General features: G+C 45.7%; 1 protein-coding gene and 1 long non-coding RNA gene across 2 annotated transcripts; both read left to right on the top strand.

Annotated features, from left to right (window-relative positions):
* The first annotated feature begins 459 nt into the window (after positions 1 to 459).
* Positions 460 to 2,133, top strand: EFCAB8 (EF-hand calcium binding domain 8). Its single transcript, XM_084538510.1, has 2 exons — positions 460 to 694; positions 1,981 to 2,133. Exons 1-2 carry the CDS (start codon positions 561 to 563, stop codon positions 2,108 to 2,110), a joined length of 264 nt encoding a protein of 87 aa, XP_084394636.1. The 5' UTR covers positions 460 to 560; the 3' UTR covers positions 2,111 to 2,133.
* Positions 2,134 to 10,095: 7,962 nt separating this feature from the next.
* Positions 10,096 to 12,440, top strand: LOC311445693. The gene is made up of 3 exons (XR_014698585.1): positions 10,096 to 10,222; positions 10,822 to 10,933; positions 12,085 to 12,440. It is a non-coding gene; the product is annotated as an uncharacterized lncRNA (long non-coding RNA).
* Positions 12,441 to 13,869: the final 1,429 nt, after the last annotated feature.

Here is a 13,869-nt window from a genome sequence, read left to right as displayed (position 1 = left end):
TCTTTCCATCTTGTCATTAGTGAGCTTCAAATGAACGTTCTTGTAGAGTTTTCTTGAACTTCTTAGTTTTCTCTAAAGGCTGTTGCAGATGAAAAGTATCTGACTTGCAGCTTCTCTGGGGTGGAGTTCATCCTGGAGCAGAGGCGCAAGGAAGCCCATTTGTCCCTTGGAGTGACAATGAAGGTGACAGAGCAGCAGGCAGTGGCACTGGGTTTGCCTGTGTTCTGGAACTGCTTTCTTTGCAGCTTGGCTACACTCACCAGGGAGTGCATTGTGCGGGGGTCACTGGTGTGGTGGGTCTGAGCAATGCCAGCCTGCTGGCGATAGGAGCTATTGATGAAACCATTGGTAAAGTACAAAAATTACTATGGGTTCTGGGATTGTGCACACTGTCTTCACCTTGGAAGTCAAAGGAAATTAATCCTTTGTTTGTGGTGAGGATGTTGCCAGCATATTTAGTACTGTGCATGCTTGTGAATCGCTGTCTGCATGGCTGTGCATGCCTTCGGTTAGAAGCATGCGAAGACACGGTACCACCAGCGTGTCATTAGCCCTGTGACATGGGATCTCCCCACAGATCTGGCACAGAATTCCTCGGTATCAGTGGCAACAAATGTGATGGGATCTTTCGCCTTGTTGAAGGGGACAGCTGTGCCACGGCCTTGGATTACTGGCAGGATGCTTCTCCAGGCGGGTGAATGACTTATTTACAGCAGGACTTCGGATCAGAGGCCTGTGCCTCCCTTCTGCAAGAGAGGTTCCTGAGGGGAAAAAAGCACTGCTCATGAGCTCTGGTTGCATTCCTTGGGGTGTAAAGTGACGCTTGCTGCCTGTGGGATCTCTGCTCCTAGAGATGATGCTGCTCAGTGCCAGAGGTGGGAGCTGTCAGTGCGTGGGCTCTGAGCTCCGTGCTGGCCTGAGTGGCTGCAGTGTGCAGCAGCCTCCCCGTGCCAAACCCCAGGTAATCACCAGTGTGTTCCTTGTGGGCTACTTCAGGTTCTTGTTGCTTGTTCATCTTTTGCAAGAATAAGGCATTTTTATTCCCGCTACTAAAACGTATTGAGGCAAAAAGTGACGTTTGATTGTCACTTCAGGTATATATTTTTCAACCGTTTGTAACTTTCCTTTAGGCCTTCAAGCAATGTGTTTATTGGGTGTTTCTGTTAAGTGTAACCCTGCCAGGAGACCTGACACATCTCTCCAAGATCTCTGTACTTGGAAGAGACAAACCCAGACTCTTTTCTTGTAAGGCAGTGCAGTAAATTGTTGTTGTCGCTGCGTGTCTCAAAGGGGCAGTGAATCTTAGGTATAAAATTGTTCTCGAGTATTTTTATTGCTCGTAAGCCACCAGCGTAACATAAATATTAATAACCGTGGGTCAGTGGCACTCCAACTTCTCTCCCTCCTTCCTCCTTCCCATATGAAACGGGAGAGGTACTTTTGCTGCTGCCTCCACACCTTGCGGTCACTGGGACCAGGTGGGTGCCCTGAGCATCTCTGCTGGCAGCCCCCTGGGGCCGTCTGCTCCCAGAGCTGTGACTTTGGCATGATCCCGCTGTGCACAGCACCCTCTGCTCACTGGATTGCAGAGGGAGGAATCCCTTGGGGGGAATGTTACTGCTCTTGTTGCAGTTAAGCTGCTCTTGTGAATTTTATGTGGTGTAAATGATGAACACCTGGTTTTCTCTTCATCCTGGACTACTATTATGTGTGGAAATGCTGTGTCTCCACCATTCCCTTCTGGCTTTCTTTTGTGGCATTCTCTTTTCTCCACCTTCTGCGGCTGGTCCCCTCTACTCTCTTCTGTTTTCTGCTTGCCCTCAGACTTGCAATTTGCCTTCTATATTCCACTTGGCTCCTTTTTTGAAGAACCAGAAACAGGGACTAGACTAATCCGATGCCCCTATCCCTTCTCTCATAAAAGCAAGGCATTTGCTCAGAAACACACTGAGGCTCAAAGCACAATGTCATCGCCTGAAATCTTTCTCTATTCCAGGCACTTCTGGGGAACTGGTGCCACCAGATAAAGTTCATTCCTGAGCTCAAGCTTGTTGCCTCCTGCTCAGCGGCTGATAAGAGACACGATGCTTACTTGGCTTCCATGAAATAACAGAGGCAAACTCCAGTAAGACAGGTCTCTGTCTGTTCTGTAACTCATCCATTGCACAATGGTATCAGGCAATGCTGCTGCCATTCCAGCATTGCCTTCCCTCCAGGTAAAACCTACTAGTACCAAAACGTCAGGTTGTGGGAAATGTGAATTGCTGAGAAAATGTGGAAGAGGCTCACTTTTATTCTATTTTTTGTCCTGTCAATAAATGAAGCTTTTGAAAGTTGTTTTAGGTTGTGTGAGTTTAGTTCCTGTGGTGGGAGAGCGACTCAGTGACTGGGTACAGGATCAGTGCCCCTAGGAAGCGTTGCCCACTTCCCTTGAATTGGAAGGGGATCGCTTGGAGGCAGAGCGGATTGGGCTGAGCTGGTGTGTTCCTAGAGGACAGGAGCCATCCAGAATGGGTATGGCTGGGCTCTCTCTGCCTGGGTGAGTGGAGTGGGAAGGAGCCCAGGCAAGGGGCAGCCAGTTTAGCAGCTGGAGGTCTCGTTGCATGCTTGCGTGAGTTGGGTATCTTCTTCCCAAGTCGTTCATTTCCCACAATTTTTCAGTTTCTTTTCTTGCAAATATTCCTCAAGCCCCTTCCCCCCCACTTGAATTTCCCTTTTTTTTTTTTCCCCCATCTCCCCTGTTTTGTTTACACTCACTGACTGTGTCTCTTTATATCCCTCTCGCTCATATGCCTGTTTCTCACTTTTTCCCTGCATTCTCCCATCCCCCTTCTCTGCTTTCATACTGCATTAAGTCTGGCAGCAATCCACCATCTCCTGAAAGCTAATGGGGTACAACAGAAAGCCCCATAGTTGCTATTTAGCATGCTGGCAATTGTCCAAACGCGTTTCTGTATCTGATGTGCTATAAAGTCGGGAGACATCTGACAATGTTTTTTATCTACAGCTGTATGACTTATGTGATTTTCCTTGGCCTCGGTAATCGCTCTTTCCTCTCTGTTTTACCTATACAGGTTACTCTCTGCTCTTCTACAAAGCAAGCTCAATAAACGTCTGCTTGGAAACCGAGGGGCTCTGTAACCGTGGTTTCGCCTGTCCAAGCAACTCAGCAATAACAAAAGATGTGAATGTTAAATTACCACTTTCAGGGGTCTAAAATCCCAGTTGCTGGCACCCGAACTTTTAAACTTCTCTGCTTTTTGTGCTGGTGGGTATGATAACATTGGGTCTTCTGTGACTGTCACGATTTATCAAAATGTAAGTTTAGCTGTGTCTTACTGAAGAAAATAGATCTTTCTCTCACATGTTCTCTTGCATTTGGATAGATGAACTTGAAGGACATGATGCAGTGATTTGCCCCTCATTTGGGCTTGTTTCTTTCTAGAAAATGTAATTTCTCTGTGCTTTTAACAAACTCGCACTCTTTAAACTCAGAGTTTCTGGTTGTCCCTCCCGGTGTACAGGAGTCACTTCTGATGGTGGTGTGACATTCTGCCACTGTTTAAAAAAAAAGCTGGTTTTAATACGTTAAATGGTTTTAATATTTTTTCTGCTTCTGGGTGTAGCAGAAGAGGACTACCGCCAGGTGGTACTGTTGGGCTTTCGTTTGTGTTGTAAACAGCCTAGGCTTTTGTGTACAGTTTTCACTGAAGATTTATACGGCAGGATTAACCTGGGTCATCTCTGCGGATTTTTTTTTTTTTTGTTTCGTTATTCACACACAAGCTTTGTATACGAAGGAATTTCGCCCTGTGAGTGGCTTGCAAATTTTTGACTACTTCCCAAATACTCAGAATTTGGCATACTGTTGATTTAATTTGTTTCTTTTGAGGCTTGCTGCTCCTGTTAATCCATATATCTGCTTCTCTTCAAACTAATTTATTTATTTATTTATTTATTAAAGCAACTGACCAAGCCTGGGTCATGCTGCAGGGCCAGAACTGCTCCTCAGATCCCTCCCTCATGTGCGTTTCATGGCAAAGGGATGGAGAAGGCCAGTCCAAGAGAGGCTCCTTCTAGAAATGCCTGTTCTGCTTGCAAAGCAGCTTTCTGTAGTGCAAGGAGATAACTTCTTTCCAATAATTCCACCCTGGAATTCTCCTCCTTTGCGTAGATTCTTTCAGACAGACATACAGACTGTCCTACGCAGCCTTTGCTAGGAATCTGCAATGTGTTTCAAATGACCTGCTGTAATTTTCATGCATGGCTGTGTATTTGCACTGCTCGTACACCATCAGTGATTGCTTTAGAGAAAGGCATCCCCTGTTCTAATGGTTCTCCAGAGATGAATGTTATAGGCAAGATAGTAAAATTTTTTTTCACCATTCTGTAGCTGAAATTATGCATGCTTACAATGTCTATTATTTCTCATACTTGCTGTTTTATTGGTAATATGGAGACTTGTGTCTTAATCAGCCAGTTGATGCTGGTCTGCATTAATGGCACAGCAGTTCTAGTAGTAGGCTAAAATTGTGACATTTGATAGAAATTTCTGAAGACTGATATATAAAGCCTATATTATGTCAGAGTCCTCTTGTAACCTTCAAAATAATTAAGTAGCATTCATGCAATTAGAAATTTTCTGCCTTTTGCTTCCTCACCCCTCCCCACCCCCGATGTTTATTGCATGTTAATACAATTTTGCTGTGCTGTACTTGATAGATCACTTTGCAAACCATTCTTGGTAGGAATATATTGACGGACTCTTCTGTTTGTGATGCCTGTTACAGCACAGTAAGAGGCTTCTTCATGTGCATTGCCTTCCCAGTGAAAGAGGGGCATTGGTGGGAGGAGAGGGACACTTCTCAATGTACCCGCAAGGAGATGATAATTTAGAAAGATTGCATGATAAAGTATTTCAGTATATGCTAGGCTTTAATAGCAGCCTCATTACTAATACAGCACTGCAGATTTCCTTAAGGCATTGTTTCCTTTCTCCTTTAAAGTTGTCACAGAGCTTCCAATTCCAACAAACGACATTTAGGGATCTCCTAATCCAGTTATCTTGCCACTACATTTGTCTGACAGCTATCAGATCCTGTTTTCATCAAGAGCTAGTAGTGAGTTTGTTCTTGTTTATACATTTGTGTAATGAATAGTTCTGAAGTCACAGATTATGATGAGTTGGTGCATAACTGATAAGATCTCACAGTGATGGAGTGCTCACTGTCTTCTTGAGGACAGCTTGTGCAAGTCCTAGCCTCACAATCCATCTGGGATGCAAATGCATTCCTTTAAACATGCCTGAAACTGTGCAAGTTGCATGTCTTTTGGTGTTGGAAAGATGAGCTCATCTCAGGAGAAATCATTGCATTTCTAATGGCATAGGCATATCTGAGACCTGATCATATGCAGGTAGCTGCTCCCTCTCTCTGTGCACAATGACATTATGAACTTGCTCTGAGTGGTTCGTTTGGTTATTACAGGCACAGAAATTATCTGTTGTCTGGGTCATAAATTATGCTTTTGTTTACATTAAAAAAAAAAAAACTGGAAAAAAGGGGGATGGAAAAAGAAATTCTGTTTGTTTCTCATCAGTGCTAGTAATTGTCACATGGATCTGGACTTTGTTATGTTGTACTTCATTACTGCTCTGCAGGCTTGTCTCCCTTGAGGTTTTCCTGAACTGGGACCCTGACGAATATTTGCAGGGTGGGGTATAATGGCTTTGGAGAAGTGCCCACTAGAACCTAGTTGAAGAGTGGTGGAGAAGTTATCCGAATAAAAACAATATGCACGTTAACAGTACTCCAGCAGCAGAGGGGGAAAAAAAAAGTGGAATTAGCTGGACCATGTTTCTAAGAATTGGTTTCTAGTAGACTGGAACATGAACTAAATCTACTGACTTGCACGTCATAGCATAAGCAGTTTGATGCGGAACAAATCTTTTGACACATTAATGGAAGAAATTTAGCAGATTAAAACTCTGACTTGCTCGCTGCTCTGATTTGCCTGCTGGTACACAGAACCTCTTCCAGCTTCCAGATGGCACCGCCAGCGCCTGACCAGGATGGCTGTATACTTTACAAATGCATAAAATGTTATTTACCACAGGTTTCTCAAAGAAGTATTATTATTATCATTATTAATATTATTATTTTTGGGTGGGTGGGGGGAGATTTCATGTACTTGGTATTCTAATGAATATTGTTTGGATGTGGAGCTGATCCTGTGCTAAGCTGATGACTTTGTCCTGTTCTCAGTGGAGCTGTTACAAGTTGTCTCTAGTGGAAACTGCATTAGCCATCCTGCCAGGCGTGTCTCTAAACGAGTCATTTGGCTTTTCCAAGTGCTTCTAGCAGTGGATACTGCTGTGCCCTTGGTGCTTATTATTGGAGCCAACGGATTGTATTCAATGCAGCATGATGTAAGAAAGATGGTAGGAAGCATCAATAGAGGCTTTCATGGTGAAACGTGACTTGCTTCCAGTGGCCAGACATTTATGGAGGATCAAGAGGAATTCGTGAAAAGTATGCAAAGGGAACAGAAAGTTTTTGTGCAAGCTATGAGTGAGGTTGATGAGAGGAAAACATGCTGGGTGGGCTCATACAGCTGATCAGTAATGGTGCCTCAGAGTGCTAAAGAGACTTCTGCTCCCTGCGTTTAGTTTTGCAAGGACTTGGCATCTGTGTCACTTGTAATGAAACAAAGGAGAAGAGACTGCTCAAGCAAAAGGGCATCAGCAATCATCTGTACATCGTCTCGTAGCTTTCTTGCTTCTCTCTCTGCCTCTCTTGGTCAGCAGCATAGCTTTCTCATTTGGGCCATTTTATACCTCAGTAAAGTTGCTGTAGAGTCTGTCTTCACAAGACATTTTCTTATGCTTAATCTTGAAAGAAATAATGCCCTTCAAAAAGTGCTGTCAGAGAGTTCAAACATGCAGAATGTACTTCAGATACAAGTGGACTGTAATGGTCTGTGGGATATGATTTGAAGTACAAGAGCTTTGGGCATGTGATGGCGCTTCTGACATTTGCAGACAGCCCAACCAGCACAAGAAGGTGAACATTTCAAGATGTGTCCCCATTATCCCAGAACCAGGGAGCTGCTGCTAAATCTGAAGTTTTAGTAAAAACTAAATGAGCAAAACTGTCAGGAAGATCTCCGGGATGAAGCAGCAGCTGTACAAATGGTTGGAAGTGTCAGGCCTGCTCTGCAGCCTCCCCACTGCTCAGAGGAGGGAGAGCAGGCAGTGTGCAGGTTGCTCTCTGTCCTTCCTCTCTTCCAGGTGATTTTGCTAAAGAAACATGAGAAAAACCTTGCCACAACTTTCCTGATCATCAGTTCTGAGGATGGCTGCATTTGTGCTTCATCAGTGGGTAAGGAAGGAGGGATGCTGTGTGAACCCTGAGCAGCGTGCTGTGTCTGCAGGTGCCAGTGCTTGGGATCCTGTTGGCTGGGCAATGCTCTCATCTCACCCACTCATTAAGGTGACTGAGCATCTCTCCATGAAGAACTAAGCTAAAATGAACCAAACTAGCCACCTGTGCTGTGTGCAGAAACATGGCCCAGCAGGGTCCTGGCCCTGCACCAGGTGATCCAAACAAGGCTGCTCTCAGCTGACGCACACCACGTCTGAGAGGTGTAGATTTTGGTCTAACAGTTGCTGTGAACTATTGAACCTTACAAGTTGTTTACTGTTATTGCTGTCCATTACCCCCTAAGGTATGAAAGTCCTTTTCTTTTGATCACTTTCTTGGAGTTCCTTAAAGTCACAGTGACAGTTCCTACAGAAATAATTTAGGTAGTGGAGAAGATGTAAAGGTTAAGCTGACAAGAACCTCCATAAATTGTTGAGCTCATCCTCAGTGAGAATCTCGGTGAATTAATTTTATTTTCTCTGTTCAGCAGATTGTGAATGGTTGGATTTCATCCCTGGTCCCTTCAGAGCTTCTGAGCAATTGGAGGGTCATTTGAAGAGCATTTCTCACATCCTGTATATAAAAAATAAGGCCTATGGTTACTTCAGCAGCAACTGCAGAGTAGGATGGCGAGGTCTGTCAGGGAGATGCACAGGTACAGCCACATGGGACAGTCACCGCTAATATCAGCTGGATGTTTGTGCAGTGGGACCTTGGTTCTGTGGCAGAACGATCTCATCCGTCTGCCACACCTAGTGTTTTGTTAGCTGCTGCAGCTGGTTTTGTAGGTAACTTGTGATTTTGTTATGCTCCATGTGCTCCTATCTGAAAGCGTGAGAGGATGCCCAGCCTGTACAAAAGAGATTCATTCTTGGAAGCATTTCTAGTCTGTGGTCAGCTGTGGGCGAGCAGGGAGAAGGACCTGACTTCAGGTGCAGCCCCAGCAATGCCCAGGGAGCTCACACAGTGCCAGCAGCAGCAGGGCTGAAATGGGGCAACTGCAGGATCAGCCCCTGGCTTGGGCAGCTCCCTGACATGCCTTACGGTAGGTTCCTACTCGTGTAGATCTTCAAAATAAATAAACACACATGCACACAAAAAACCCTGTTTGTTTATTTTTAAATCCCATTGTTCCTCAAAGTGCTTCTTATTTTAATCTCTGGTTTTTCTCTCCTAAGACATAGGCCTGTTGCTTTCTGATCTGGTGCAGATGGGTCCAGCCACATTTTAGGGTCAGACTCTTAAATTTTTAGAGTTATCACAGCTACAAATTAATTTCAGCCTGGCCAAAATACAATTAAAAGTGTATAAAAATAATTAAAAGGGCTTATGTGCAGGTGGAGCAGGGTCCATAGGGATGTCCTTGCTGGTGCCAAAGTGGGTGTGCATGCTGCAGCATCATTAGAGCCACCGCAGCCTTCCCCTGCCTTGCCTGGGTTTTCGGATGCCCGGTGTGGGTGTGATGGCCTCCCAGAAGCCTGTGAAAGCAGAGGGGTTCCTTGAAATAGACTATTTAAAAATGGAAACAATGGAAACAAAGCTCATAGCAACCTGCTGAGGCAGTTCTCTAAGCTGACAAACAGTGTAGGCGTGTTGCAGCCTCCTTTTTCCATGAATGAAATCTGTTGGCAGGTACAGGACTGCTGGAAAGAGCAGGGATGTGACAGCAAGAAAAAGACTCAAAAGCTTTATTTTTATCAACGGCTGAAATATCTCCTTTGCAGTCCTCTCTCTGGCCCTGGTCTTCCTTTTTGGTCTGCCATGGCTCCATCCTCTGCCCCTGACTGGGGAGCAGAATGGGGCCACAAGCTCTGAGAGATGAGAGCCACGGGGGGGGGCTTGGTGAAATGGGAGGGAACTGGGCACACCAGCTTATGCAGGGGAGCTGCTGGTGGAGCACAAATGCATCATTCATACAGGCTCAGAGTCCTTCCTCTGAACACTCGGTCCTGAAAGCCCTGTCTGGAGGGAAATGGAGCTGTTGCTCCACTAAAATGTGCACGATGAGAGGTAATAAGGGTGGTTGGGCAGACCCCTGGCAGGAGGGACAGCTGAGAGGCTGATATCCCTTCTGTGGCAGCACCCTGGCTGCCAGGGATGCCTTCACGTTCATGCACATTATTTGGTAATTATGCTTAGTAGACCATGGGGGACAGTTAGGAAAGCTTAAACATGTGGCAGCTTCCACGACATCATCACCGTGAGCACCAGCAAGGCTGGGATTGCAGCCCTGGGAAGAGTTAGCACAGAGCAGTTGCAAGCAGCCTCCCCAGGGCAGAGAGCTGGGAGCTAGCAAAGAAGAGGGTCCCCTCCTGCGGCAGGAGAAGCTTTGTGCTGAGGGTGATCCTGCAGGCCACCTTTTCTCTCATGTTTTCAGGAGACTGGAGCACTGGTGGGGTCCCTGCGGAGCCAGCAGCTCCTGCTGTGCCTCAGGAACCCAGGGCAGAACAGTCACTAATTATTGAGGGGAGATTCCTGCGACTGGTGCAGGCTGGAGCTGGCAGGGAGGAGGAGGAAGGGCTGTGGGATGTGGTGCTACACCAGCTGCATGGGATGTGTGTGAAGAGTTCATGCTGCTGACTGGAGCGTGCTTGTTTTCACATTTTATTTAGGAAGGGAAGGGGGAAGGTAGGCAGCGTGGGGCTGCTGGCTTGGGCTTTGGTTTGCTGGTGCAGCCAGAGGGGTTTGAGGGGAGCTCGGCGGGGGTGTGTGTGGCTGGAGGGGCTCTGAGACATCAGTGATGAGGCTGCCTCTGAGCATCCCAGCATGGAGAACCGAGCATGTTTTGCTGATCATTACAGGTGAGTGTAAAGCAATAGGGCAAGGTCCTTATTTTTGAATGTTAGCTGTGTTTATTATGAATATTGTGTACCAAATGATCTTTACTTCATTGTTTGGGGAATTGAGAGCCGTAACAGCACACGGTGAAACATTGCACAGACGAGCTTTGCGGATTGTGTTTTCCAAGGCACACCAGAGCACTTTGTTGGATGGCTGCCCTGTGAATTGCTGTCGCCAGGGCTGTGTCTCGTGGTGGATGGCAGGGGGAAGGACCTCTGGCTGCTACCCTGTGTAAGGAAGCGTTCCCTGCGCAGAGCAGTGTGTGCAAAATAGAGATTCACATTACTTACAAGTATGCTTCAAATAGCAGCTCAAAATTGCCTTGGAAACCATTTCAGAGCCTGAAATTGCTGATGTGGGGTGGATTATTCTAGAGAAAAAGTGAAAAGAAGTTACAGTATCTTAGATATTTGTGGAGTTTTCTCCTTACTTCTCTGGGTAGCCGGGTATGCTTGTCCTTCTGTCTGAACTGTTAGTGATATGTGACCTGCAAGCTTTGCATTTAGAAAAGGTAGCAAAGGGAAAATTCTGTCTGTACTGATGTGAGTGTTGCTGGCAGGGTAAGACTGAAGATGCTGAAGGTTTTAGGCTTTCTTCTATGCGGTCTGCTGATGTCACCACAAAATTCAAATGCAGAAGGCAATGTCGTCTCTCAAGAAGCATATGAGAGGGTGAGTAAAACCTCTCCAGTTTCATCCCAGCCATTCTGCACACTCTATAAGCATTTGTGTCTGTTTCCTCACTGCTGTCTGTATGTTCTGTTAAAGCCCTCAGTCATTCAAAATGCCTTCTGTTTTGGAAAACTAAGCTAGTCTTGACTGTAGCCTCCCACCTCCTGAGCCCTGCTGAGTTTTGAAAACCTCAGTTTTTCCATCTCTCCCCCAGTATCAGCTATTTCTGAGCTGGAGTCCACTTGAATTAAACCCAGAAACGTCTCCCCCCACCCCTAATAAACTGAGAAAGCTCTTTGCTCCCTTGAGTGCACCTGCATGCTTCTGGGCATCTAACTTCTACTGCAAGCAGCTTCTGCTGAACGTGCAGCACCTGCACAGTGCTTCATTTGGATGCTGCCCCAAGTGAGAGGCGAAGTGAGAAAATGACAGCTCAGATGCTCTTCCTACAGTTACAGGTCAGCATCCAGGGCACTAGCCTTATAATGGCAGCACCTTTCTTTACAGCTTGTAAAGATTCAAGGAATAGCCTTTGAAATGAGCAAATTCACATCTGCAGATTTAAAGGTGGACTCAGCACCTATCAAAGGGTTTGACAAACAGAATGAAGGCTTCTGCATGATTCTTTGTCCTGAGAGGCCCACCTGTAGACTAGGCAGTGTAAGAATTATAGCAACAACGGTGGCTGCAGGAGGAACATGGGTGGTAGCTAAAGGTGTGTGAAGTACACCCATTGCAGCTTGCCTACAGGATCAACAGGGTAACTGAGGGGGAGAGAGGCTTTTGCAAATTACTTTAAGCTGAGGCCCAATCTACAAGGGATTATCTGAAGAGAAATGACAAGACAGAATGACACCAAAAGCATTCATTTTTTTGTCTATTGTTTGACAAGAAAAGATGCAGGCTTGGACCTTGCAGAAGCCAGCCTCACTTCTCTCCATCCTCTCTCTGCATTTCACTTCCTGCCAGGCCTACTTAAGGACAGTTCCTCCTATTCTGCGCATTTAACTGTTTTTTTTTTTTTTTTTTTTTTTTTTTTTTGTATTATTGTTCATGTTTGTAAAAGCGTATAAAGAGATCTGCAGGAGATGCTTTGCTAGATGCTCTGATACTAAATTCATCTTTTCATTTTTTCTTGTCTCATTTCACAGGTTGTACATCATGGATCTTACAATTCTTCCAGTAAAGTGCATCCCTGGAGTTGGGGTCAAGGTGTTTTTCCCTGCTCTTCTCGGTATCTTTGGTACTTAGTGAGTGTTGGCTGTGAAGGCTCTTGTGGAGTGTGAATTTCTTTGAGCAGCATATGAAAAGTATAATGGAGACTTCTGCGTGGGCAAAAGGAGGGAGGGAGAAGAAATGAAAATTTTTGTAAAGAAATGTTGCAGAAATAAAATGTTATTTCCAGGTTCCTTGTTGAAATCTGTGCAGAGTCCCCAAAAATGGTAGATGATGAAGGGCCAAGAAGTGAGGGGCAGCTGCAGCGTGGTGCTGCTGGCAGACTGCTCGCCAGAGAGCAGAGCTGTTGGTGGTGGGGGCTGCAGGTGTTCCACCAGCAGTGGCTTGCACAGATGCCAGCTCACCAAGATGCTGTCCTACCACGTCTGCTTCACAGCCTTTCATTAGGTGTGAACCATTTTATATTTCAGAGTAATTTACAACCATATATTTTGCTAAGAGGCTTCAGCTATGCCCTCGTAGAGGGGGAGAGTGCCCTTACTTAGGTTAATGCAGAGCTCCCACCTGGACAGGGTGATGCAGCAGATGTGGGAGCTGGGATCTGGCAGTCGCAGTCTGTGCTGCTGCATGGAGACCTGGGCTTAATGCTCGTGCTGTCAGTGCAAAGCAGAGGCTGCCTGATGTAGCTTCTCAACTGCAGGCTGCCTGCTCCAGACCCTGCCATGGCGGGTGCTCAGGAATGAGCCTTTTGAACCAGTCTTCTGGTTGCAGACTTGGCTGGCCCAGAGACAGCTGTGAAATGAAGCCTGCTGAGGTTTGCATTGCTTCCTCTTCACACGAGAGGAACACGGTGCATTTGCTTGCTAAGACTGCCCTCTCCTGAGGCAGCAGCTTGGAGGCAGCACTTAAAAACAAGAAACTAGGTTCAAATCATCTCCTGATGATCAGCACTCTCATTTTTCTCACTGCTTTTGTCTGACAATGGTTTGTTTTGTTTCATAATAGTTTCATTTTGTTTGCAGCAATATTGACGTAAGCATAGAAGCCACAATAAGAAACAACATCCTGTTTGAGTTAAAAAAAAAAAAAGAAAGAAAGAAAAACAAAAACAAAACAACAACAAACAACCAAACAAAAACTCAACAAGGCACAGCTCATTTCTGATTATGTTCCCTAGAGCCACATGAGAGAGAGAAAAATGAGAGCTTTTCTCACTCAGCTCCTCCAGGTGTAGGCAGGGAGTGTGTATTTTGTGAGGCTCTTTTACAAAGCTGCTCTGCTGAAGCAGAGCAGAACCACGTTTTTCTCTTCCTGACCATGAGTGGAGATGTCGGCTCTCCAGGGCTGCAGCAAATGGCTCCCTGCAGGAGCAGGGAGTGAACAGTAGCTTCGTTACCCCTTCAAGCCTTCTGAGCAGTGTGCACCATCCTTCCGTGACCCATCTCCGCAGGAGGAGATCAGCTGCTCAGTTCTGCAGTGCTAACGAATAATGGCATCTCTGAAACGATGTGTGACAGCACGGGGGGATTCTGCCACCTCTAAAGGGAAAAGCAATCCAGACCTGTTTTTTCCCTGACTTATGCTTAGATCTCTGTGCCTGGAATGGAATAACTTTCTCTTGTGTTTCAGACAGCTAAAATACTTTCAAGTTGCTTTTCCATTGGATGTAGGAGATTGCTGCACTATGTAAGTGATGTTCCTGAGATACAGAGAGGGTCTGTATCTCAAGATGTGTGCAGTTTGTAAAGTATTTTATTTTT

The sequence above is a fragment of the Aythya ferina genome (genome assembly GCF_964211825.1).
Source record: "Aythya ferina genome assembly, chromosome: 16".
NCBI lineage: Eukaryota > Metazoa > Chordata > Aves > Anseriformes > Anatidae > Aythya > Aythya ferina.
This window is presented reverse-complemented; position numbering and strand designations above follow the sequence as displayed.